Below are 26,165 nucleotides of genomic sequence, written 5' to 3'. Positions count from 1 at the left end.
ATGTAATAGATCAAATAACGTATTTAAATGTATCGTAATCTTATGCGATAAAGTAAATATTTTTATTTTTTATTTTTTATTTATTATTTTTCTCTCGCTTTAAAATGGAATGGCAAATCCTTCGCAATATGCTCACTATCTTTTGCAAGAAGACTTATTATATACAATACTAACATATGAGTGTGTATATTATATATAATATATCACGTATAATACAAATAAAACATTCTTTATAGTACTAGTATAAATGGACATACGTGGAATACTCTTAGAAATATATTCACATTATGGCGGTATTTTATCTTTTTCTTTCCTTCTTCTTCGAAAGCTTTCTCCTCTCTTTGTTCCAATATACCTTCATAAAAAGACAAAAGCATTGCCTTTAAAATTAATTTCATTCAGCTCGAATGGTATACAAAGCGTACATTTTGCGTATGCTGCATCGTGTTTATCGATAGAAAAGATTTAACATATTTATTATATGTATGTGCGCTACGTTTAATATCATATATTTTCCAAATGTAACTCGCTCATGTCTTAAATGGTACAAAAATAAAAATTCGCTTGAACACCGTCGTTACTACAACCGGAGGTATGACGATTTTCCTTGCGGATTCTTTTCCTCTAGAATAAAAAATATATGTATATATATACATATATATATCAAAAAAAAGTCTACTGTTATCAACACGATTTACTTAATTAATTATCGATCGATTTTACATACTAGGGAATTAACAAAAAAAAAGAATAAAAGAAAACAAAATAAAATACAATTAGACAAAATAATAAAAAGGAATATTTTTTAAATTCCAGTCTTACACACACGTACTATTATATATATATATATATATATATAAATCTATCGCTTACTCACGCAACATCATAAACGTCACAAGGAGACACGCGTCTTCTGATTTCTAAAAGGAATTCCTTTTGAAATTCTTTCTCCTTAACGGGAATAAGTTTCACTACACCGCGTGTGGAACGTAATAAATGCAAGCAAGATAACACTTTGACATGTCTTTATGCAACGATGATATATATATATATATATATATATTATATCGCATTCTCTTAGTTCAATTGGTTTCGTTCTCTCATATCTTATCAACTAATTCTAATCGAATAGAATTAAAAGTAGATGACTACCACTCATCATCTAGCTTACAATCGAATGTTTCATAACGAATAAGCGTAAAACTCGCATGTATATACGTATACATACATTCATCATACACACGCATCATACATACGTACTATTTGCAGCACAACCTGCTACAATATATATAGGTACCCTTATTAACCATTCTTCCGTTACTTTTTATGCACGACGATTATAGAGCATCGAATACATAGTAGTTTGTTTTTGTTTTCTTTTTCTTCCTTTTCTTCTATTACCTTTTTTGTATCTTATTTCATCAAATAACGCAATACCTAATTATTATTACTATTATTACATGGAAGGCTGAGAAAAAGTACGTCTTTTGTGCATCACGTAGAGAGAGACATTGCACATTTGTTTTTTTTTACAGTAGCAATCAACCTTTCCATGTACCAATATGACTTTTGCAATTGGGACATAAATGATGAACACTTATGAAGGTACTCATGCAGTACGGCAGACAAGAGCAGAGGCAACACCTAAAATAAAACATATTTTATTTAACGATCCTAATTTTTATTTAAAACAAAAATCCTTATCTTAAATGCATTGCACAAAAAGAAAAATATTATTTGTAGGGTTTAAAAAAAAAAAAATATTAATAAATTCAACATATTTACAACAACTATAATGATAATAATAATAATAATAATAATAATACATTTTTGTTAATTGATTTATAGGACAACAAACGTTTTATCTGCGTATATTAATACTAAATTACTTGCCCCAATAAACAGAGGATAATACAACAAATGTGAGCAGTCGGTTGGTGATCCGATATCGTAGTAGTTTTAATATCAGCATAGCATGACGGGCAGGTTATTTTGACCGCGTGCGGACCTAGGGCAAAGGTTACGTGTTGATGAATGATTCGTACTTCCGGCGGAGGTGCAAAGTTCTGATCCGTATTAAACGACTGTGATGCGTTGCGGTCAGCCGGCACGACATAATTCGAGGGCATTGGCATTGTAATTTGTTTCGGTGGTTGATTATCTGAAATGTTAAACAAATACGTTACAAATATACATGAATCTTATTTAGAATAAATATGAAAATATATAAAAAAAAAAATTTAATTATATCATGAATTACTTTCAAACAATTATAATAATATTGTATAACGTACAGGTAGGTGGTACTGGCATGGAGGGTACCCCAACAGGGTATGGTGGATTAGGTACACTACCATAAGCAATAGCTTCTTCATAAGTAGGTGGACCTATTGGTAATGAGGCTTCCACAGGTGCTGATGGTTCCATGTTGCTATTACTCGGTGCAATATTTTTCGCCATATCTTCTAAAATAAAAAGATCAAGAATAACTTATCACATAGAGAATGATTAAATGATTAGTTCGTATACACAATTACTAACATTTACATAGTATTTCTTATCATCATTTTTTATATAAAAATACATCACATAAACGCAACAATGATAAAGTAATCATTTGATAATACATTTAACATTTTTTGAAAGTCAGACAAATCAATTTAAATAATTTGCAATCAAAAAAATATAATTCTTACGGCACCGATCAAAATTATTTGACCGTCTTACAAAATGATAGAAAATTAGCTTAAATTTTAAATCAACTTTCAAATTAAAGCAAACTATTAAGTAAATCCAATTTGCCGTGGTATTTATATAAGTAATCAATCGTTTGATCCAAAAAATTAATAATTACATTCAATCTGAATACGTTATTTACCAAAAAGAAAATATTGTCTTCATGCAAAACGTATTTTAAATAAATTAATTAAATATTTTTATTGATCACGTCTATAATTGGATTGGTTGAAAACTTTTGAGCCTAACATAGAAAAAATCTTTTTTTCGATTAAGTTTATTTTTATTTTATTTTTGTCTTTGATTTTTTATTAAGGTTCAAAACTTTGCAATTTACTCTTGTATACCCATAAGGTATAAACACACATCTAAAACACAAATACATTTATCTATTTAAATACTTGATGTATAGATAAACTCTGTAACTTGGAGAATAGAAAGTTGAATGTTAAGTAACGGAATTACCGTATGACGACACAACACAATTAAATTTGAAAGTATTTGTATGTGTATGTTTGTATATATATATATATATGTATATACAGGATGTTCTAAAATTTTTCCACGTATATATAATGTCACAAAATTTTATTAATAAGAATAAGAAAATTATTTAATCTAACTATTCTAAATATCTTAAAAAATTGTTTGATTAAAAAGTTATATAAGACGAATAACAAACTTACCATACCAAAATATACACTATGATATACCATACCAAATATCACGCTAATGTATTTTTAATTAAAAAAAAAAAGACAATTATTTATTAGATTAAGAACAAATATGCTTGAAAAATAAGTGCTTAGAATTTTTATTACCGTTAATTAAATGAAAATAGATTCAGAATATAATTTATTGCATTTTTTCTATTTTTACAACATACATTTTTCTTTAGAAAACTTTGAAAAAAAAAAAACTAACATGGAAACAATGTTTTTTTTGTTAACCCAACCTAATATATTCAGTGCATAGACAAAAATTGGTGGTGAATACACCCTGTATTTTTATTTTTTAAAAGATTAATTACTTGTTTAATTTTGTTCTATTTTTTGAATCACATACAAATTTATCTAAAGATTAGGGAATATTGTCTGATGTAAGATAGTGACAATTATTTACATAATTGACATAGATTCTTGTATAGAATATTTTTCGCTCGCACTCTCTTTCTTTCTTTCATTACTTAACGATAAAAGTGAAAAGAACAAAGATCTGGGATTACCGGGAAAGAACCCATAACGTAGAAGCGTCGACCGGTTAGTTGACACAATGACGTAGATAATTCGTCTCTTTGAATTCTGGACATATCTTTATATATGTATATATATATAAATATATATATGTACTACACTAATGGTAAGTATATAACATCACATAACGCATTTCGACCCTTCGTTCTACGCGTCCTTTCCTAATTTTTCTTTCCAACTTTTAAACATTTTCTCTCTATTACCAATTAAACAAAAAAAAAATTAAACCAAAGTAAACAACAAGAAAATAAAAATAACATACATAATTAATAATAATTAAATAAGACTTACATGTTAATGTGTAGAAGAGAAAGAAGAAGTTTACAATTCTAAGAGCGTACCAGGATGACAGTGAGGTTATCTTCAAAATCCAATGTCCAAATAACTTTGCAAAATATCACAATTTTCCATATAAACACCTTTTATCACGAATTGTTTTTTTAATTCTGCAAAAATGTATTTACGTCCTTTATATCCCGTTAATATTCCACGCGTTATACGTAAGACAGCAAAAACCAAGCAACACGACACGGATGCGACCAACAACTGAATTTAAAGAAGCACATTGATTCGTCATACGATTCACGAAATATTGTATCGATAATCGAACGCTACCAACCTATCGATAGGATGGTACTATTATTTTATATAAGATGGCGGTGCGTATTGTAGTTGCGCGCGCATCGATTTCTTAAGTTGCTTGTAATTATTTTATTTGTATTATATTTTCTTTATTATATTATTATTAAATATAGAAATAAGAGAGGGAGGATGTAATTTATCAAGTATAATACTTGTATTTTTTGTTTCTTTTTTTTTGTTTTCTTTCCTTTTTTCTTTTTTAAAGCAGGAAAAGGAAAGAAAAGAACAGTGCGTTTTCTTAGCACTGCTCCACTAGACGTTTTATAGTTTACGCGGGAGTTTCGATTTATAATCACTTTCTTGTCCTAAGATTCCCTATTTTATCGACCCTGGTTGTGGATGTCGCTCAAATAATAAAAGAGCAGAATGAATGATAACACTTTCTGAAATATATACAATTAAATTAACAAACTATATCGTTATTTATAATACGATATAATTTATAATATGTGTAAGTTATCATACATATATTTTCTTTTTTATTCTGAATTCTTCTTTTTCAATTAATATGAACTTAATAATCTGCCAATCACGAATGGATATTTAGACTTATTCCCAGGACTGTATCAATAAAAGACGAGTCTGTTCCATTTTTTTGTTCTTGAATAAAAAATTTCATTGTCAGAATAAAATAAATTGAAATAAATTTCAAAATAAATAAAATTGTTAATTTTTGTTTAATGTATAACGTAAATTTCTTTTCTGCAAAAGAAAATAATTACCGCAATTTTGATTAAGGAAAATTCGATTTTTTGAACGTAAGAGAATCTAAGTCACGAGACAGTTTGATTCTAACGCCTAGTAACTTCCGTTCTTGCTTGTCAGCTGATCAATCTTATTCCTGTTTGACCGTACTCGAAAATATGTCTGGAAAAGATAAACTTCCAATTTTCCCCTCTCGGGGGTAAGTATTTATTTAAAAGAATGTTATTGTTAATATGAGAAAGAAACCTTTCATTGAAATTAACTTTTTGTTGGTGAAACTCGTTAGAATTTTCTTCTTAAATGACACTTATTCCTAGCACTTATAAAAATGGGTGTAACCCTATTTCAAAATATTCTACGCTTTAAAATGATTATAAATAAATTCTAAACTTAAACAATCTTCCATTTTGTTATCATCATTGAGATCGGCTTTTCTTTGCAAGTAATTTTACAAGAATGTCAATTTTTCATATGTATTATGTTACAATTGACAGTCGCTAGAAAAACATTTGTTTAAATTAAAATATCTTGTTATAGATTTTAACAAAAGAATAATAACAATGTTATTTAATGTATACATTATTGCTAATATTTTAGTGCACAGATGTTGATGAAATCACGTCTGCAAGGTGCACAAAAGGGACATGGATTACTCAAAAAGAAAGCTGACGCTTTGCAAATGCGTTTCAGAATGATTCTAGGCAAAATTATAGAGGTAAAGTGAAATAATAAATATACAATTATCTATTTCACATTATAGTATGTATTCTACAATGTAAGATATTCTATTACTTTTATTTTTCTATTTTGTTTCTCTAGACAAAAACTCTTATGGGAGAAGTAATGAAAGAAGCAGCATTTTCTTTAGCAGAAGCAAAATTTGCCACAGGTGACTTTAATCAAGTCGTCTTACAAAATGTCACCAAAGCACAAATTAAGATACGTTCTAAGAAGGACAATGTCGCTGGTGTTAATCTTCCAGTATTTGAATCGTACCAAGATGGTAGCGACACTTATGAGTTAGCTGGGTTGGCTAGAGGTGGACAGCAATTAGCAAAATTGAAGAAGAATTATCAGAAGGCAGTTAAATTATTAGTAGAATTGGCCTCTCTACAAACAAGTTTTGTAACATTGGATGAAGTTATTAAAATAACTAATCGTCGTGTAAATGCTATTGAGCATGTTATCATTCCAAGAATTGAAAGAACTCTTGCATATATTATATCCGAATTAGATGAACTGGAAAGAGAAGAGTTCTATCGTTTAAAGAAAATCCAGGATAAGAAGAAAATAGCTAAAAAGAAGGTATACAAATTTTCAAATGAAATATTAAATAATCATTAGAAATAAAATATAATCTTTTATACGACGTTTGTAATGAAATTTTGTTTTAGACTGATGAGGCTAGAGCGCTAATGATCATCACTGGTAAAGAAACAGAAGCAGCAAATATGCTGGATGAAGGTGACGAAGATTTGCTATTTTAAACAATGTATATAGTACTATCGTACGTATTTAATTACTAAGAATAAGCCACGAAAATAAGTAGAAATTTCTGGTTGAAGTAAATCTTTAAAATGTCACGAAGTGCGATTTCATAGTTCGTTCATGGTAAATACGTTTCTCAATAATTTGAGAAAAGAAATAAATTAAGATCAATTTATTTATTGAATGAAATCTTTAAAAGAAAGATCAATAACATCGTCATTACCTTGTTAATAGACCTGTGCTAATATTTAAACAAAACTGTATTATACAGTAAACCTGTATTTATGATCGATATGAATGTTATTAATATTTTTTTGATCATACTATTAAAAAATAACTTGTACAGAATCAATTATTATTATTATTATTATTATTATTATATATATAATTTGAAAATTTTAGCAAAATCTAATATTGTTATATGTATCTACGCTACGTCAGTGTATTTTTTTAAAATATTCCAACTACTGTTAATTGTTAATAAAATTAATAAGGTATATATAAAAACAAAAAATTAACTGAATGTAACTGTCCAAACAATTCTAAGGCGAAAAGAACGTCTTATTTGATTATATTCTCATCGAAAAGAGAGAGAGAAAGAGAGAGAGTAGGCAATATTTTATCATTAAATAAACAAAAATATATATATATATGTGTATATATACGTCTATACTATTTAGCGGCGCTCTAACGTTTATTACGTTACAATCTCTTGTAATTGACTATCTTTTAAATTTCATTAATTACAATGAGTAACAAATACAATTTGGTATTCTTATTACCCATTAATTTATTAGTCATCAAGACAAAAATACAACATAGAAATGAATTTACTAAAATAAATCGTTAAACGCAAAGCATGCGCGTAGGAAATGATTTTCGATAGGTATGAATTAATATCCTTTGAACTATATAGAAAAAGACAGAAAATAGATAAATGAAATACAAAGGAAAAATGAAATATTATCAATTATTCCTTCTGGTACCAATAATGTGACCTTTTGATAATATAATCTTTATTGATCGACTCTATTGTTTAAAATAATCGTAGGGAAGTGAACTTCTTTGAAGTGGGTCAATCAATATATGAACCTACTCTATCTCTCTCTCCTCATACGATAGAACTCTCTTTTAGCAAAGGGAGATGCGCGCGTGAAAATTCATTTCAGTGCGCGTTAAATTTGTCCTCCGCCAAGTCCAAAGATGTCCGATAATTTAACAATCGTACAAATTCCTGAGGATCGTTACGCCGATGCTATCGATCATTTGAAATGGAACTTCTTCGCGGATGAACCATTGAATCAGGCTGTTGGATTATGCGAAAAGGGTAAATCTCATTTCGAACTTGAAAGACATTGTCTGTTGACTTTAAATCAGGGATACTCAAGGATGCTAGTGACAGAAACTGGAACTGTAAGTTTGTTCTCTATGACTGACTACATTCGAAGCTAATCTTTCTATTTCGTTACAACTGTTCGAATCTGGACGACTCTATTTTCCGCGGTTTTTTTAAATTAACATTTATCCAATTATACATTAAATTTTTCTTCAATTAATTACGTAAGAAATTATTGAGATTAACTATCTCAAAATCATAAAAAAAAACTTTTCTTTCACATTAGATAGCAGGTATGACTCTAAATGGTGTTTTAAATGAAAAGGAAAGAGACGAAGCTAGTCGACGACTTGAGGAAATAAACGACAAACAATTTAAAACAATTTTCGGTCAACTGTACAAAGTCAACAAAAAGGTTGATCTATTTAAGAAATACAATGTCCAGGAATTATTCGAATGTCGTATTTTAAGCGTAGATGAGAATTTTCGCGGGAAAGGCTTAGCAAATATTTTAATGTCAGATAGTCTTGAAGTAGCAAAGAAAGCTGGTTTCAAGGTAACGATAGCAATATCACGGAAATGTTTTAAAAAAATATAAAAAACATTAATTAATTAATGTCGAGTGTGCTCGATTTTTAAATGTATTGTATTTGTGTGTGTATGTGTAAATGCATGTACTCGCGAATGACTTGATGTCGCGTTAAATGTTTATCCGTATATTAAAGTTATTATTATTAATATAATTTTAAATTATATATTTATGTAAATAAACAAGAAAATATCGTTCATTTATACATATGTATATGTGTATGTAAGTACATGTGCATTGTCAATACGATATCTTTGATCATAAGTATACATTATCTTTTTGTTTCAGCATGTACTTCACTTAATAATATGCATGGGATGATTTTCATTTACAATGGTGTCAATTACAAAATGCACTCATTCTTGTATTTTTCTAAAAGGTATTCTTGTATATGGTTGCGTGTATAATTTCATTCGGGGAATTAAAATTTCTTACCAAACAAGTTATTCCTATTCGCGTTTGCAGGTGTTCAAAGCTGATGCTACTGGTATGTATTCTCAAAAAGTTTGTTTAAAGCACGGCTTTCAAGTCGAAGCAGAGATTCCTTACACAGATCTTCCAGAAAACATAAGACCTGCACCACCTCATCAAGCTGTTAAACTTATGGTAAAACTGTTGCATTAGAAAGGTATATATAAATATAAATAATCCTATGTGATATAATTAAACGATTCAATACATTGACGAAGTTATACAGCATAAAAAGTAGATAAAAAAGAAAGTATATGTATCGTTGTGACAATAACAGCTCTATAATATATTTGTTGGTGATATTAAAAGATGCGTTAATGTCTATACAATAATAATGATTAGGTGTCGAAAAATTGGACCACATATTTGCTTAGAACGTATAAATCAATAATCCGAGTTGTTCGGCTACTGCCCCTGGTTTATGTGTTCCAAGCAAAGTTATTCAAATTTATGAACTCAACGATAACAACCATTGACGAGCATTTTTACATTCCGTTGATTCAGAAACAACGTTAAAACAAATTATTCATTCTAATTCTGCTTTACAAAGGGGTGCATATAAAATGTCTATTTAGATAAATATACCTATATATAAATCTGTTAAATATTATGAGATTATATAATAACGATGATCATTGATGTATGCATCAGAAAAGACAATAGTCTAATAGAAAGTCATAATATATATAAGCATGTATTAAGAAATTATTTATTATTTTCTGATTACAATATACGAAAATGAAAGAGACAATGTAAGACGTTTAACGCGTATCGATAAAGAAACTTCCTTTTTTGTTGCAATCATTGACGAAGCACGAGACACAGAACTTTTACATGATCTATACATTTATCTTTCGGACAAGACAAAGAATTTAATATACAGCGAGGTATATAAATAAGAATATGAATTACAAGATGACGGGTCCATTTGCAAATAATTATACAAATTATGAGAAATAGTATTTTTGTCAGTGTCACGTGTGTTATAAGAAATATATACGTTATTTTGTAAGAATGTCCGCCAAATAAAGTTTATAATAATTTATATCGCATGACGTATCTTTGAAGTAAACTTTCCATCATTTTGTTCAACTATGGATTGTTTTAAGCGAAAGAATACTAATAATAGTATTTACTTTAATTTAAGTAATAATTATAATTTTACAAAAGATATTGATAAAGCATATAGCTATATATATATATTTAATAGTAAATATTTCATTTACATAGTCATACATCACATTATTGATTAATTTTATTTGAAAATTGTAAGTTGCATTTAATAATTAACTTGCTGTCTAAAATGCTGTTGTAACTTATTAGCTTTCAAATTTAATTTTAAATTGTATTTAGCTTGTATTCTTTGCATAAATTTAATGTCTCTAGCTTTCTTAACAGCTATTTCTTTCTTTGTATCAGTCCATCCCAAAGCTCTATATTGCGATATTATATTACGTAATTTATTATTCTTGGATATGGCATTTGATCTATTAGGATTTAAACTTTGTTTGTAATATCTCATTAAAGATCGATGACCGATAATATTACCAGATGGTAAAACTAGTTGATAGTCGCTATCATCTAATTCAGGTATTTCAACCTCTGCGTCTGGATCTGCTGTCTCTACATCAGGATAACTCGAAGAATAATCGTAAAATTGGGCATATTCTACAAGCGCATCACCTTCATGCAACATTTTACAATGACCTTTATCGATCATATGTGCCTGAGCTGATTCGACGGTTTGAAATGCTCTCCCTGTGTTTATAAAAACAATATTTATTTTATTATTTATAATCGAATAAAATAGTTTTAATAATTATCAGGAAAAATAGACAAACTTACCAGAGTCATTACACCAAATGCACATATAGTTAGCGCATATTTTTTCTCCTAAATATATAAGCAAACCTTTGATATCTATACAATAATCTGTATCAGGTATAAAAAAGGAATGTGCCACCGTCATATGTTTCAAATTGTTAACTAAAGATCGACTGTGATTCTTACAAAACAAACAATTGTTATTTATGATAGGATTTTCAGTATCTTCAATCCATTCATCAGAATCAACAGATTCAACATCTGAATCAGCATCCATGTCGTCTATAGTTCTTTCACCATTACTTTCGGTATCAGTTGTTTTCACAATTGTAGAATGTGAAAGAGTAGATGTTACAGAAGCTGACAAAGCTGAATCGTCAATTGTACTCTCATCTTCCGAAGCAGAGTCAATCATATCTAATTTTATTAAGTTCTCTCTATGTTTTTTAGATGACATATGATTAGTGTATTGATTTTTAGTGTTAAATGTTTTACCGCACACATTGCAATACATATATTCATTTAATGACTTATTATTTTGATTAAGTTGAGCAATAACTCTTTTCTGAAAATCTTCAACTGGAACTGGAGGTAATTCAGCTACTTTTCTTTTTAAATTGTATCGATGCCAGTCCGATTTATAATGTTGCCTTTGGATCTCCAGATCTCTAAATGCCACACGGCAAGTTATACATGTGAATGACGTATTCATCGTTTTCAATTGTCTATATTCACAAAACATACAAAATACAATGTAAAAAAAAAAAAAAACTCGTTTCTATGAAATTATAATTTAATATTTAAATTCAAAATATAAGATGTAAACTTGAATTATATAGAACTTTGGCAAAATTTTTCTAATAACAAGTTATACTAATAAACAAACAAGCGTTAAATAAACTAAATTCTGAATACCACTGCATGCTATGAATGTGTAATATTTTAAGATAAGATACGATATTTCGCAATTATACGAAAATGTGCAATGCAATTATCATCACATGCATAGTAATCGCCTATCAATTAGCATTGAACTTAGATAAAATAAAATGCAAATCTCTTTTTCATTTGTTAACCTTATTTATATATTTATGATTTACTTATTAATAATATTAAAAAAGAAATTACTTACAATTTCAACTCTGCTATAAGTTTAACCTTACTTTGATAAACGTCGATTAAAAAATACACTAAACACCACCAACGAAGAAACACGCAGTACCCGTACAAATTATAAGTATAGTACAAGCTCTATGAGTATGGTTATATACTAGTTATTTCTATAATGATAATCATGGTTGCAACAAATTAAGTTTAAAAAGCACTTCGTATTTAATGAACATTTAAAGAATTCTACGAGGGTCGTGCATATTTTTATATTTAAATATCAATTCTATCAAACGTAGTATAATATTTATTTTTGCTGCTATTTTGAAAAAAATATCACGAAAATAACGATCAATTGAATAATCATGTGATATTACGGAAGAAATCAAAATAGAAATAATAATTAAAAAAAAGATATACCATTAAGAATAGATCGTTATTTCAGTAGTTTTTTTTAAATCCTATTGTATACAAAAAATAGAGAGAGAGAGAGAGGGGGAGAAATAAGAAAAAAATAATAATAATGAAAAATTGGAACAATAAGAAAAACCAATAGGAAAATAGAACTAGAATAATTTGGAAGAAACTAAAGTTCGGACCAATGGCGTGACAGCGTGAGGAAGCGAGGCAGGAAGGTAAGGGATGTGAAGAATTGTGCGACGGTCCTGACATTGCACCAAGCTCGCAGTGGTATTCAGGCAGTAGCCGTCTTTTAAGTCAGAGCATTTTTTTCACCAATAGAACACGTTGCAAAGGCAAGACAGAAAAAGGAACGATATTATACGCTAGATAAAGAAAGGAAGATAGCGAATCCTATCTTGACGTTTTTTAAACGTTGAGTATTGCGAAGAGGTTTTATCCTCTAAAGGAAAATACGAAATAAAGACAGAGAAGAAAAGAAAAAGAAAATTTCATCCGATCTGGAACGAAGACATTTCTTTGACTCGTGGCGAATCCAAATCCCTTGAGTTTTATCAAGAAAAGAGTTATCTGGAAGAAGAAGAAAAAAAGAGAACAGGAATCACGGTGCGTTAAGTGCCAACTACAACGCCCTGATCGGATACGAGCTAGGAGTGCTCGTTCATAGTAAGAAATAAGGAGTTGAGAAAGCGGAGAACGACAATATTCCTTACGCGGTAGTCAAGGAAGAAGGAAGGAATTTAAGCTTCGTAGGAGACATTACGACGAAACTGGTGTCCCCTTCGTTAGGGCAATCCATCTGTCTCGACGCTCAACGTCGTTACCACTCATATTTTCACGCTAGAAAGCGGCCGTCCAGCAGGGCGATACCATTTTATATGACTTTTCTTCGACGACAAGGTAAGAAAATTATTTTATTTTATTATTTAGTTCTTTATTTATTAGTATTTTATTCATCACGAGCCATACGGGAAAGGCACGCATACAAATATACACATAATATATATATATATATATATATATGTACGTATATATACTCAGCACGTCTCCTTATCGAGTCTTCTCTTCCCTTTATCCCCCCACTGCCCACCTACTCTTTCTCCTCCTGCTACTCTCTAACCTCCTCGCCTATCTCTTTTTCTTTTTTTGTCTGTCGTCTCTCTCTCTCTCTCTCTTTCCATCCTCGTCGAATGCTAATTTTAGCGATCAGCCATTTTGAAGACGAGAACGTGCACCGATTCGCGAGGCTCTTGCCTTTACGCGGAAATCGATGTCGCTTTTCTAGCTCTTTAAAAGTACTCTTCTCTCCCTCTCTCTTTCTCTATTTCCTTTACTATTTCATCATCATTCATTCTCGTGCTCTATTTCCTTCTATCTCTCTTTCTAACACGCGCTAGTTAATTGCTTCCTTCTTCTGTCGGTCTTCCTTCTCCACCTTTTCTTCTTACATTACCAATTTCTTCTCCTTCTCTTTAATTTTTTCTTCTTCTTCTTCTGCGACTTCTTCGTACGTAATTGTTAAAAGTAAATGTTTACGTAGAGCAGCAAAAAATTATCATTAATATGACATGTTTGACTTCGATGTTCTTTTTAATATTTAAAAAATTGTTTTCATTTCATGAAATATGTATAAATACGTATTTCCGGTAGTAAAAAATCCTATCTCTTCGTAATTTCATATTCACCCACGTATATCATTTGATTCGTTAAAAGAAATTTGTAAATATCGATCGTAAATATTGGTTGTTTATAATCGAGAATCTACAGGACAATTATTATCGAACGTGATATGATTTAACAACCAGAGGAAGATGTTGAATCACGAACACAGCCATCACAGTTAGTCAGTTTGTGTTATGTGATAGGAGGAATTGCTTCGTCACTCTAACATTAGTCGGGTAAATAATGAAAATAAAATGCATTATGTGAACGATGATCATCATTACTAAGGAGAGGTGGAAATATTAAAAATGCAACTCTATTAAAATTCTTCGAAAGGTTTAGAAAGCATGATATTAAATTTTCACTATTTCCATCGATGCATAATTTATTTGATATATTTACTCATTTGAATTTTTCGTTAGTTTATTATTTTAAGAAAAAAAAATGTTTATTTATAGCTGTTAATAAATTCTCGAATTTTATGTGGGTTATTATTGATGCTAAACTATTGAAAAATAAGTTAGGTGTCTTTTAAATGTAATTTCGATTAAAATTCGTAAATAAAAGGAACGTTGTAGAGAATTATTGTACAAATATTTATAATACGTTTATTATCGTTGATTCGAGGTCTCGGGTAAGGGTTGACTTTTAAATAATTCTTCATTGAAATACGAAAAGACATTATACGTATTAGAAATATTCAGTTCATTCCTGTCTCCTCTAACACTTGTTTTATAATCTTTCTTATTAAAATAATCCGGATTTAATGTAATATCTTTCCTAACTTATTTTGACACAACGTTCCAGCTAAATTAGGATCTTCGAATACGGTGGAATTTGATATCTTGTATGTTCGTTTACTATTTAAATACTGTTTCTCTTTATCGTACTATTCTAATAAAAATAAAGAACAATAAGTAATTTAAACATTTCCAAATACGTTGCATATCTTATCTAATCTTATTGTCCGCGTAATTGTACGCAATTTACATTTTTTTCTTTTTTTTTTTTTTATAAGTTTAGAATTTTATCAACCTTAAGTTTAAAGATTATCATAGATCAACATTTCCTTAATACATATTTTTTTATAGATCTGTAAACATATTTTTATTCATATTTTGTTCAAAAAAATATATTTTTAAAGTCTAAAGAGCTATTTAAAGTGCATTATGAATCAGAAAGATAATATTGCTGTACAATACTAAAAATAATAATCAACAGCATACACATATACACAGACTCGATTTTAGTTAAAAAAATATTTTTAACTATTAGTTCTTTTTCTTTCTATGCTAATATTTTTGTTCAATACCGTACCAAGAATACGCGTATGTATTTAAAGAAGTGTGCACGAGAAAATTAATTCGAAGAAAATTAAAAAGAAAATATTAGCATGTTCCTTACACGAGGGAAAAATAAAGTTTGAAATGTTTTTATGAATCCACTCGAATTCGGTTACTGATAATTTATTATTAGAAAGTCGTAAAAAAATATGATAACAGTTAGAATTGGAAAGTTTGGACAGGCAAACCCTTCTCGTTAGATCATTCCTATGCAAATATATACTTAAATACATTAGCTGAGGGTCCCTATACGTGCATATATGCTTCTGGTTATAGAAAGAAAATGGAGTTATGCATATGAGTAATGAAACTTATTTCTGGAACTGTGCTTATGCTATAATAACGTCTATAACAATGAACGAAGAGAATAATTTTTACAAAATATCCAATTTTAATCAATCCAATATAAATATAAATATCGTTCTGAATTTAAATTTAAATTCAAATTGGTAGATTTTCTATTATCTCTGTCAGTCATTGTTTGACACTACCACCATTTCACTTCTCTACACAATTTTCAAGATTCTTTTTTTCAAACTAAAAGTCATCTACATAAATATAAAATATAATAATGTAAGTTATGTGTCTCTGAAATATTGGATTGTAGGAAAAGTTTGTGTCGATATCTAAATTTTCATAAAAATGAATATACATATATTTATAAAATCAACACAAACTTTTCGAGCAACCCAATATATAAATATGTTCTTATAAATTATTTACAAAATATAGTATACGTTGCAATATTACACGCAATCAAAATGGTGGAATGACGTAATAGGAAAACTCCTCGAACATGATTAAAAAGATTCTGATAAACTTTATAGAATATATAATCATCATCTGGAACAATCATAAAAATTTACCTAATAATTTTAATATTAATGATAATTCATTCATATATTTGTATATAAAAATACATATATCTAATCTTGAAAAGAACATTATTAAGTATAACAATCACAAAATGATTAAACGATGAATTGTCTTTTATTAGGAGTATAGTCCCTTCTCGAGAGGGGGAAATCTCGACATTAAATCTTGCTAACTTAATCGAACCATGTAACGTCCCTGATAAGAGAAAATATTACCAACTTAGTTGGCAAAAATAATTGTGTACATAAGCTTTCACTTCATGATTCCATTTATTTTCTTTCTTTATTTATTTTATTTTTTTTATTTTGTGTGTTCAATTTCTTTTTTCTTTAATCGTTTCATTATCTTTAACTTAAGATGGCCTGTTTTGACCCTTAAGTATGCGCAGAGCGTTGATAGTGATGCAAAATAATACTCTTCGATCGATAAAGACAGTGGTTCTCAAACAAGATTTCATAGAAGAAACTTTAGAGAGAGAGAGAAATAAATTCCTTTTGCCTCGAACTAATTTCATTAAGGGTTAATACCAATGAGAACAATTTTCTTAGCGACGAGAAAACGAATGTTATTTTTACTTAAAAATATTCTTATGTGTAAGAGTATACGATTAATTTTCTTATCTATGTATATGTGTATTTACACGAAACACGTAAATTAGTTAACATCGAGTTTTGGGTTTGGTTCACTGACGAAAATAAAGTTGAGAGGAGGAAGATAGAGATAGGGATGGAGAGAGAAAGAGGAAGAGAAAGAGAAACTGATATTTTCAAACCTTGAACAAAACCGAGCATAAACTTTCCGTTATAATTTTCTCTCTATCTTTCTCTTAAAGAGAAATAAAAGAGATATTTTATTTCCCCATTGTCGATATTTAAATATCGATATAATATATCAAAGATGGCCAACTTTAATAATATTCCAAGTCATTTGAAAATGTCTTCGCATATTTAGAAGAGTCAAATTAAAATAACTTCAAAAAATCAATCAGATATACAAAAAAAAAAATTTTAAGCATCGTGGCGAATAGTGATTTTTCTTCTTATAATTGTTTTCTTCGTTATAGCTTAGAATAGAAATTGTAAAATAAGATGATTTATAAAAATAGAATTTTCTATACTTCTATTTACAAGCAAGTTAAATTTAGAAAAATAATTTATAAGAAGTTCTAGTAGAAATTATTTTTAAAATTGATCATTGAACCTTGCTATGTGCCGCAAAGATGGCGATTAAACAACCGGAGTTTGGCCATGCATGCCATATGCACGCAAACTTTAACGCAAACACACGTAAGTACAAATGAACTTACGTCAAAGAGAGTACTTTTTTTATTTGAAAAGTAACGATCATGTCATAAATAATTATGTTGTACTTACTAATGCTTTGATAAAGTTAATGTATCGTTGATTAATGATAACAAAATGAACGGGATGTTTCGTAAAACTATTATTTTATAAATTCCTACTAATGTTTTTAATCAACGATACAAATTTAAATTTCATTATAAATGATCAAATATTTCATTTGATGGTTAATTCGATTAAATTGAATATCTCTTTATTCTCGAATTAAGAAAACTATAGTTTAAAGTTCATTTTTAAAAATACAATGTTACGTAAATGCGGACTTTAAATAGGAAATGTGACTTCATTAGAATAATTTAAATATCTTTTTTGCATACATTTCGATTTAATGGATCGTTTATCGAATGTTTGTCACCTCTTCCATGAACAGCTTGAACAGCTGATGCAACACAACATACATACTTACATGTATAAGTTTTTGTTAAGTTAGGAAAGAAAGTTAATATCTCCGTTTATAAACGGAATATAAATTCTCGATTAATAATTTTCTTCTAATCTCTTTTTTATCACCTCTTATTTTTTATTTATATATTTATTTATTTAATTGTTAGCTCACTCGTTTGCCATCAATTGGAAATTGTTTGAATAGATACATAAACGAAAAAAAAATATGCTGAATAATTTTTGTTGTCCACAAAAAGCAGCACAGTGTTGTTATTAAAAAAGAAACAAAAGTAAAAAAGAAAAGAAGAAGACGAAAAAGGAAAACACGATCTTACAACTTACGCGGTTACTTTCTCCGAATTCATTGCAAACCTTGTGCACGCAAGTATGTCAGCCTTTCGAATATCATTGCGAACAAGTTTCATTGTGCATTTATCGTAGATTTATCAGTAAATATAAAAGCATTGTGGATTTATACGACTCCTGTTATAATCATTTATAAAAAGTACATTATAATTAGACCTATAAGTAATATCGGTTGAGCGTAAATTTATCTAACGTTACGTGCCGCATATTTACTACTTGCAAAGTAAATATGCAAACAACAAAATGTCCTAAAATCGTGGCTTTTGCATACGTTGCACGTGTGATGGGACTGGTGCAAAATATCGAACGGCGGTACATAGCTTTGAGCATAATCGTCTTGCGCACCTGCGTTCACCTTGAACTTTGCTGCATTCGTTCCGGTTCCTCCTCTATTGCACTGGAAGAACCAGAGGCATACGAGAAATATGTTATAACGTTAAACGTAATTTTAGGAATAAAAACAATGTTTACATTGCCTTAGTCGAATGTACTTACACCACCTAATTTTGAAATTATTCGTGTAAACAAGTAAATAAATACATAAATGTTATTTACATTAGATATGTACGAACTTAAGAAATTAATAATAATAAACGATTAATTCGATTTAAATTTATATTGAACAATAAGTTAGATACGTGATCCATAACGTTATCAATAGCGGAGTGATTTAAATGCCTGGACGATGATTAAGTTCAACCCACTCGAACGCTTGTTATTTTATCCCCAAAGCTTCTCTCTTTTTCTTTAACATAAAAATGCAAAGAAATTATCCCACGATATAATTATATACGAGTGATCTATTCTCGTGATAGTGAAATTCGAGTTTAGTGTACTTATCGAGATTAAATTCTCCATGTTGTTTTTATTCTTGCTGATGATTAAATATAATCAAATTAGTAACGCTATTTTTACCATGTAACGTCATGTAAAAGGTAAAAGTAAGATTTACCTATTTAAACGAAGAAAGAAAGAAAGAAATAGTGAGAGAGGGGTGGGGCGAAAGAAACCTCTTCTACGAAAAAAAAAAAAAAAAAAAGAAAAAAAAAGTAAATAAGTATCGTATTATCCCCATGCGTCGGTAACAACATCGATCTGGGACACTTTAACCTCGGCTAATGTTAACAACCCCGTTCTCGTGGCCGATATAATTAATTAATTTTTTGTTCTCTATTACTTTAACGTTTAACATATTATCATTAGCATTTCTATTATATTAACCAATACTGAAATTGTTAATATTTAATAGTAACAAACGATCGAAGCTTGTCGATAACGATTTTTATCTCTCTTACTCTAACGAAGAGCGATAAGAAGATGATAATAGGACATTGGCTAAAGATTGACTAATTTTTCGTAAAAAAAAAAAAAAATCAATCGAATATACATCTTTGACAATTTTCTATTTATCTACGTTTCAGCAAAGAATTTCTATTCGTATGTTGTGTATATTTGTGAGAAAAAGAGAGAGAGAGAGAGTACGGCGTTGGCCGATCGGTCGTCGCGGTGCTCGATCAATATGCTCCGTTTTCCCGCATCGAGAACGCCTGCGCGGCCATCGGAGCCGAGCCGCAAGGTAGGCCGATCCGGGAGCCGAAAGAGCCACGAGTACGCACGACTACGGTGACTAGAGCACCAAGCTAGAGCAAGTACCAGAACCAGCACCACCAGCAATACCAGCAATACCAGCAGCAGTACAATAGCAGCAGCAAAACAAGCAACAGTAACAGCAGCAGTAGCAGCAGCCGCAGCAACGTAGAGTCAACGATATTTGGGGTTGCATCTCCTCCACACGTACGGTGTGTGTATGTGCGTGTGCGAGTGTGTTGAGAAGAGGGTTAGCATCAGGCACCACCATCATCATCGTCATCGACATTGACAACTTCTTCGGCGAAGTTGAATTATCGACGAATTGTTGTCCGCAATAGCGCAAGAGACGTCCTTTTTTTTTCTCTCTCTCTCTCTCTCTCTCTCTCTTTCTTTCTCTCTCTCTCTTTCTTTCTCTTTTTCTCTTTCTTTCTCTCTTTCCATTTTTCCTTCCAATTCTCTCCCTTTCTTTCTCTATCTACCCATTTATCTATCTTTTTATATTACCCATTTTCTTTCTCTCACTTTCCACCCTTCTCGATTTTCTTTTATTCTAATCCTACGATCCCGTGAATCTTCTTCTTATTTCGCGTTTGGAAAACGCAAATAGCTTAAAATCGTTAATTGGTCGAAGTCGGGTCAGAGTCCAGCAGCGAAAGAAAATCGCATACTCGCACCAACGGCAGCAACAGCAACTGTCGCAAATCACGACTTATGCGTCTATACCGAGCAGGTAACTCCTTCGATCTTGAATCCACACGACTATCGTCGACCCCAATAATATAGAACGCCTACACCCTCTCGTAGTTCCTTATGTCTGTTACTTTATTACTTCTTTCTCTCTCTCTCTCTCTCTCTCTCTCTCTCTCTCTCTCTCTCTCTTTTTCTCTATTTCTCTCTTTGTATCTTCATGTATGTGTATCGTTCTTCGATCGAAGCAACCACCCTCCCCCTCTTCCTCCTCCTCCTCCCTCTCTTCTTCATTCTCTTCAGAGTGCATATTATTCGTAATGATTTGTTAGTTGAATTTTCTTTTACCGAAGAATTTTTAAAGGATTTATCAAGGTTCGAAGAGACTGATTTAATGTTCACAGCATCTTCCAGATGATTCCTCCGTATGGGAAAGGAGATAATATCGATCTAAAGAAAATAGCACGTCAATAATAATGTCTATTTCTTCCTTATTTCTATAATCATAGCCAGATAGAATCTCTGATAGCACTACGTATTCAAATAAAACACATTTTTTCCTTCTGCCTTTATTTCTCTCGCATATTTTCTTTTTATTTTCTTTTTATTTTTTTTTTTTTTTAGCAACATCAAATGCATCCTTCACGTTCTCTTATCTTGTATTTCCTTCCCCCTTATGCGTACATATCTGTTTAATTAGGCACGCTTTATAACATTTATTATTATTTGTTATTAATAAAAATGTGTTCTTTAATAATAATAATAATAATAATGATAACCATCATCACCATCATCAATAAATAAGAGTAACGAATTTATCGCTCATTCGATTATAACTTTCGAGAGAACGTCGTAATTGTATATATATGTATATGAGATCGATCGATGGAAAATAGCGATTCCTCCTCCGACCATTATCCTTGTCGCGTTTGCACGGGAAACCTGTCTGAGAAGTTGTAAGTGCTCTATTGTTTGATGTTTCAATTTATTACCTTTTGTGATAGTTAAATTACGTTAGAGAACCTTTTTTTTTATTTTATTTATGAAATTTCGTCGAAGAGACACATAAATAACCGACTCTTCCAATCCAAGTAAATGGGAATCTGCGTTCAATGTATCCTGTACGAAATTATTACAAAAAGAAGATATACATTTTTTTTTTTAAATTACATTAAATTTATGTACACATATTTACGTATGAACGATGCTTTAAAAAATAAAAAAAAAAAAAAAACAAGAAAAAAGAAATCTTTCGATCATCGATAGGAGGACAAACATTACATTCATCTGTTAAAAAATTTGTTTGTTTCATTTGTTTCTATCTTCCCCCCTTATTTCATAATCATGAAAAGTTCAGTTTATCACATATTCCTTATGCGACTCCTTCGAAACCTTTCTTGGTAATTAATCAACGAATTTCATTTAAACGGGACGCGTCTGCGTTTGATCTTTGCTATGATGATCCTGGCATGGCCTGCGTTTCTTGGAAATCATTCAGATAATCGTTAATAAGTCGATTGATAAATGAATTTAATAGCAAATATTTATTATTATTATTATCATTCCAAAATCCAATACGAACATATCCGTGAAGTTTAAAGAAAGAAAGAAAAAAAAATGACCGAATCATGAAAATCTCATCCGATGTTTCATTGCCTGAGAACTTTTAGCAGACCTTCCTATACAAGTCATCGACAACTACGAATGGACAAAGGATATTTCTACTATTATCGAGAGATTAGAAAAGCTAAACTACTTCACACACTTCTGTTTAATCATTAAAATAGAAAAGAAACAAAAATCTTATTTAGATATTCGTTAAAAAAGAAAAAAGAAAAAAATACTATAAAATAAAATAAAAGTAAACGCTCTGGAATGTCATTGCATGATGCAACACTTTGGTTCATTTCTCCTTTGAGAAAGATTTTTTAGAAAACTAGGTACACTTACTGAGTACTTTTTTAAAACCACCCTTTTTATATCTTTTATATACTGAATGAAATAAGGAGAATAGGAGAATCGTATAACTAAAAGAATATATAACGAGAGTAATAGGTTGATTTAAAAAGGATATTTGTTATCTTCACAGAAACATCCAGGATATCATCCAGAGAGAAAGGATCGGTGTACAGGAAAGGCGGCGGTAGTAGGACATTGTCCAAACGGTTTACAAACGGCAACACCATCTCGTTCGTTCGGTGCAATCCTTTGGTAGGATCAAGCGGTGAATCGATCGCACCAACCTGGTTTCCAGGGATTCTTAGAGGCACGAGAAACGGACAGGCAGCGTGTATGATCATTGAAGAATATCCCCCTCTGCCCATCAGACCGAGGCAAAATTCGCATCAAGATACCACCCATCGATTTTTAAATCATCTGGTCCTGCCTAAACACAGGACCTCAAAATTTTCCAGGTACGTAATTATAGGAAATTCAATTAACGCGAGCTTGTTGCGTTGCGATTTGCTATGGTGTAAGTAGTAGTGGTAATAATAAGTAGTATTAAATTGATAACATTGATTTTTTCATTAAAACAGTAATAGGCATCGGAAGCTACAACCGTTCAGGGAAACGTGACTATCGTCAGCGGGTAGAGCGGCATACCTTACCGCGGACAACGAAAACCACCCTGACTCGACACGTTACGAGCTACCATCGGGTAGCAATTGCTTCTTGGCAACGTCGCTACACAGCAATCAAACTGCCGCTGGGAAACGTGGGAAGAAGATCTAGAAGAACAAGAACGAAGACGTTACCCACTTGAACTTGAGAGAGAGAGAGAGAGAGAGGATCTAAAAGATTAATAATCCATCCGAGAGAAAGAGGGAAAGAGAGACAGAGATTCTAATACTGGGCCGTTTTTGAACGATCTTAAATATCAAGGTTTTTATTACGATTCACCGTAACGTATTTACAACGACGGCTCATAGGAGGTTACTTTCATTGGAGAGGCTTCTGAAGATTTTGCCGATCACAAGAATAGAACATCCAGCAAAATGGGGAGCGTTAACGTTAATCGTAACGTCAGCGATGCGTTTTATCGTTATAAAATGCCCCGAATTCAAGCCAAAGTCGAGGGTAAAGGTAATGGTATAAAAACCGTCGTGGTCAACATGGTCGACGTTGCCAAAGCTATCGGAAGACCTGCTACTTATCCGACCAAATACTTTGGATGCGAACTTGGGGCGCAAACTCAATTCGATTTTAAAAATGAAAGATTCATAGTTAACGGCTCCCACGATGCTACCAAATTGCAAGATCTATTAGACGGATTCATAAGAAAATATGTCCTTTGTCCAGCTTGCGACAATCCGGAAACTGAGTTGATGGTCAGTTCCAAAAAAGGAACCATCTCGCAAAGATGCAAAGCCTGCGGTCATCATGGCTTGCTCGAGAGCAATCATAAGTTGAACACTTACATCTTGAAAAATCCGCCCAGCTTGAATCCCGCGGTTCAAGGCAGCTCATTAACCGAAGGTAAACGTAGAAAACGTTCTAAGGCTCGTGCTAATGGGGAAACCGCTGCTACAACCAACGGAGATCGATCGGGATCTCCAGAAAACGAGAACAACACTTCCGACATCGTGGTCGAGGTTCCGGAAAAAATTGCTGATAACGAACACGACGATGATAAGTGGGCTGTTGATGTGTCGGAGGAAGCGGTTAGAGCTCGCCTTCAAGATCTGACCGATGGGGCTAAAGGAATGACCATCAGCGATGATCTTGATAAGACTGAAAAAGAAAGAATGGATATGTTTTACAAACTAGTTAAATGTCGTCGTGATGCTGGACAATTGGACAACCATAAAGAATTAATTACAGAAGCTGAACGTTTAGAGATCAAAACTAAAGCACCTTTAGTACTGGCAGAATTACTTTTCGATCAATCAATCGCTGCTCAAGCCAAAAAGTATCGAGTTTTGTTACTTCGTTTTACCCACGATGATATTAAAGCGCAGAAGTATTTGATCAGAGGAATCGAGCAAGTAATAGCTCTGCACAAAGATGCTCTGATGCCAAAAGTTCCTGGTATTCTGAAGGTATGATTTCTACGCATTCGCATACTTCAATAACCATTTTCTTGTCTTGATTTGTTTTATTATTTAACTAAATAAATTGTCATATCAAAGCTGATTCAAAAAATCTTGTTTTTTTTTCTCAGCTTTTCTATGATGCCGATATATTAGAAGAGAAAGCCTTATTAGAATGGTCAAGCAAAGTTAGCAAAAAATATGTGTCGAAAGACTTGTCTCAAGAAATACATGATAAAGCAGCACCGTTTTTAACGTGGCTAAAAGAAGCGGAAGAAGAAGAATCAGAATCTGATGAAGAAGATGATGATTTAGAAGTGGGTGATATAAACGATGATACATTACTTCTTCTTAAGATTACGTCATCCGTTACGAAGCATTTAATTTTTTTCTTTCCTTTTTTTCAGATTGAATACGATGATCGTGCAAAACAATCCTTAAAACCTCAGCAATCAGCACCTGCTTCGAAACCTGTTGGAAACGATTCTGACGAAGAGGGTGACTTCGATATTGATGCCATTTAAGAGAAAAGAAGAAAAGAAAAAACAACGGATAAGATTATACTTTTTGGTTGGATATGAAAGTGTAAGAAGAAAAAAAAGAGTATATGTCTGATATGAATAATCATTTTCTGTAGGATACAAAGAGTCGCGATTCGATGCAATGTCAGATCATCCTGTATAGAATTTTCTTAATTTAGGCCAAAGTTACAGGAGCAGTTACAATGCCATTATATATACATATATATATACATATAAATATCTAAAAAAATTTTATCTATTTTAAAGTTTAACATTTATCTGTATCATCATCACAGTTATATGCATATATTTTTCTTTTTGGGGTTTTTTTTAATCATTTGATTACGCAATTATTATGTCATTAAAGTCTAATTATTACTCCAAGATATGAGATATTGGAATGCTCTTACAATTGAATAATAAAATAAAATATTTATAGTTTTTAATCATTATTGGAGAAGAAGAAGAATGAAAAAAAAAGTTGGCCTGCTAAAAGCGTTCTCTATTGTATCGATTTACTATTCTGATAATAACCATTCAAATAAATATCGTTTATTGTAATCAGCATCTATTTTTTAATTGTTTCATTTATAAATAATATTTTCTACGTCCCACTTATATATGTTCTCATAATATCTATAATAATAATAATATTGTATTATATTACAAATATATTCACACACATATAACATCAAATCAATTTCAATTGAACTAATTATAATCTTGAAAGCATGCCTAATATTTATAATTAAATAGTACTTATTTATTTTTCA

At 30.8% G+C, this 26,165-nt stretch overlaps 5 protein-coding genes across 9 annotated transcripts; 3 read left to right on the top strand and 2 right to left on the bottom strand.

Annotated features, from left to right (window-relative positions):
* Nucleotides 1–1,392: 1,392 nt before the first annotated feature.
* LOC106787247 (lipopolysaccharide-induced tumor necrosis factor-alpha factor homolog) lies at nt 1,393–4,045 on the bottom strand. Its single transcript, XM_014749445.1, has 4 exons — nt 3,962–4,045; nt 2,295–2,465; nt 1,894–2,161; nt 1,393–1,644 (listed from the first exon to the last, which is right to left on the bottom strand). The coding sequence occupies exons 2-4, from the start codon at nt 2,458–2,460 to the stop codon at nt 1,542–1,544; spliced, it is 537 nt and encodes a 178-aa protein (XP_014604931.1). The 5' UTR covers nt 2,461–2,465; nt 3,962–4,045; the 3' UTR covers nt 1,393–1,541.
* Nucleotides 4,046–5,402: 1,357 nt separating this feature from the next.
* On the top strand, nt 5,403–7,584 carry LOC106787260 (V-type proton ATPase subunit D). Its single transcript, XM_014749463.1, has 4 exons — nt 5,403–5,535; nt 5,934–6,051; nt 6,156–6,641; nt 6,731–7,584. Exons 1-4 carry the CDS (start codon nt 5,495–5,497, stop codon nt 6,821–6,823), a joined length of 738 nt encoding a protein of 245 aa, XP_014604949.1. The 5' UTR covers nt 5,403–5,494; the 3' UTR covers nt 6,824–7,584.
* Nucleotides 7,585–7,884: 300 nt separating this feature from the next.
* Nucleotides 7,885–10,263, top strand: LOC106787261 (dopamine N-acetyltransferase-like). Of its 2 annotated transcripts, XR_001381763.1 has the most exons (4): nt 7,885–8,237; nt 8,447–8,716; nt 9,038–9,128; nt 9,215–9,297. XR_001381763.1 is itself a non-coding variant. In XM_014749464.1 (3 exons), exons 1-3 carry the CDS (start codon nt 8,028–8,030, stop codon nt 9,371–9,373), a joined length of 639 nt encoding a protein of 212 aa, XP_014604950.1. In that variant the 5' UTR covers nt 7,890–8,027; the 3' UTR covers nt 9,374–10,263. The 2 variants fall into 2 exon arrangements, 1 of the variants encoding a protein (XP_014604950.1); XM_014749464.1 differs by lacking the exon at nt 9,038–9,128 and having other exon boundaries at nt 7,890–8,237; nt 9,215–10,263.
* A 133-nt stretch (nt 10,264–10,396) lies between these two features.
* On the bottom strand, nt 10,397–12,407 carry LOC106787257 (zinc finger protein 622). Of its 3 annotated transcripts, none has more exons than XM_014749462.1 (3): nt 12,177–12,406; nt 11,066–11,712; nt 10,397–10,978 (listed from the first exon to the last, which is right to left on the bottom strand). In XM_014749462.1, the coding sequence occupies exons 2-3, from the start codon at nt 11,556–11,558 to the stop codon at nt 10,500–10,502; spliced, it is 972 nt and encodes a 323-aa protein (XP_014604948.1). In that variant the 5' UTR covers nt 11,559–11,712; nt 12,177–12,406; the 3' UTR covers nt 10,397–10,499. The 3 variants fall into 3 exon arrangements, with proteins under 3 accessions (XP_014604948.1, XP_014604947.1, XP_014604946.1); XM_014749460.1 differs by having other exon boundaries at nt 10,500–10,978; nt 11,066–11,769; nt 12,177–12,407; XM_014749461.1 differs by lacking the exon at nt 12,177–12,406 and having other exon boundaries at nt 11,066–11,756.
* Nucleotides 12,408–12,830: 423 nt separating this feature from the next.
* Nucleotides 12,831–25,953, top strand: LOC106787256 (eukaryotic translation initiation factor 5). 2 transcript variants are annotated; one of them, XM_014749458.1, is made up of 5 exons: nt 12,831–13,471; nt 22,930–23,254; nt 23,378–24,880; nt 25,003–25,188; nt 25,279–25,953. In XM_014749458.1, the coding sequence occupies exons 3-5, from the start codon at nt 23,837–23,839 to the stop codon at nt 25,393–25,395; spliced, it is 1,347 nt and encodes a 448-aa protein (XP_014604944.1). In that variant the 5' UTR covers nt 12,831–13,471; nt 22,930–23,254; nt 23,378–23,836; the 3' UTR covers nt 25,396–25,953. The 2 variants fall into 2 exon arrangements, with proteins under 2 accessions (XP_014604944.1, XP_014604945.1); XM_014749459.1 differs by lacking the exon at nt 12,831–13,471 and adding an exon at nt 20,656–20,883.
* Nucleotides 25,954–26,165: the final 212 nt, after the last annotated feature.

This window comes from Polistes canadensis, unplaced genomic scaffold (assembly GCF_001313835.1).
Source record: "Polistes canadensis isolate GaletaPanama2010 unplaced genomic scaffold, ASM131383v1 scaffold_96, whole genome shotgun sequence".
Classification (NCBI taxonomy): domain Eukaryota; kingdom Metazoa; phylum Arthropoda; class Insecta; order Hymenoptera; family Vespidae; genus Polistes; species Polistes canadensis.
The sequence above is the reverse complement of the archived record's forward strand: the minus strand, read 5'-3'. Positions and strand labels throughout refer to the sequence as shown.

What these genes read in the sequence shown, in the direction of transcription:
- LOC106787260 (XM_014749463.1), top strand. Translation starts at nt 5,495, where the DNA reads ATGTCTGGAAAAGATAAACTTCCAATTTTCCCCTCTCGGGG. An exon ending in CCAATTTTCCCCTCTCGGGG is followed by an intron (nt 5,536 to 5,933) that starts GTAAGTATTTAT and finishes CTAATATTTTAG; the next exon opens with TGCACAGATGTTGATGAAAT. An exon ending in TTCTAGGCAAAATTATAGAG is followed by an intron (nt 6,052 to 6,155) that starts GTAAAGTGAAAT and finishes TTGTTTCTCTAG; the next exon opens with ACAAAAACTCTTATGGGAGA.
- LOC106787256 (XM_014749458.1), top strand. Translation starts at nt 23,837, where the DNA reads ATGGGGAGCGTTAACGTTAATCGTAACGTCAGCGATGCGTTTTATCGT. An exon ending in AAGTTCCTGGTATTCTGAAG is followed by an intron (nt 24,881 to 25,002) that starts GTATGATTTCTA and finishes TTTTTTTCTCAG; the next exon opens with CTTTTCTATGATGCCGATAT. An exon ending in AAGAAGATGATGATTTAGAA is followed by an intron (nt 25,189 to 25,278) that starts GTGGGTGATATA and finishes CCTTTTTTTCAG; the next exon opens with ATTGAATACGATGATCGTGC.
- LOC106787261 (XM_014749464.1), top strand. Translation starts at nt 8,028, where the DNA reads ATGTCCGATAATTTAACAATCGTACAAATTCCTGAGGATCGTTACGCC. An exon ending in TAGTGACAGAAACTGGAACT is followed by an intron (nt 8,238 to 8,446) that starts GTAAGTTTGTTC and finishes CTTTCACATTAG; the next exon opens with ATAGCAGGTATGACTCTAAA. An exon ending in CAAAGAAAGCTGGTTTCAAG is followed by an intron (nt 8,717 to 9,214) that starts GTAACGATAGCA and finishes TCGCGTTTGCAG; the next exon opens with GTGTTCAAAGCTGATGCTAC.
- LOC106787247 (XM_014749445.1), bottom strand. Translation starts at nt 2,460, where the DNA reads ATGGCGAAAAATATTGCACCGAGTAATAGCAACATGGAACCATCAGCA. An exon ending in CATGCCAGTACCACCTACCT is followed by an intron (nt 2,162 to 2,294) that starts GTACGTTATACA and finishes TTAACATTTCAG; the next exon opens with ATAATCAACCACCGAAACAA. An exon ending in ATTATCCTCTGTTTATTGGG is followed by an intron (nt 1,645 to 1,893) that starts GCAAGTAATTTA and finishes GTTTTATTTTAG; the next exon opens with GTGTTGCCTCTGCTCTTGTC.
- LOC106787257 (XM_014749460.1), bottom strand. Translation starts at nt 11,756, where the DNA reads ATGAATACGTCATTCACATGTATAACTTGCCGTGTGGCATTTAGAGAT. An exon ending in CATTTGGTGTAATGACTCTG is followed by an intron (nt 10,979 to 11,065) that starts GTAAGTTTGTCT and finishes TTATAAACACAG; the next exon opens with GGAGAGCATTTCAAACCGTC.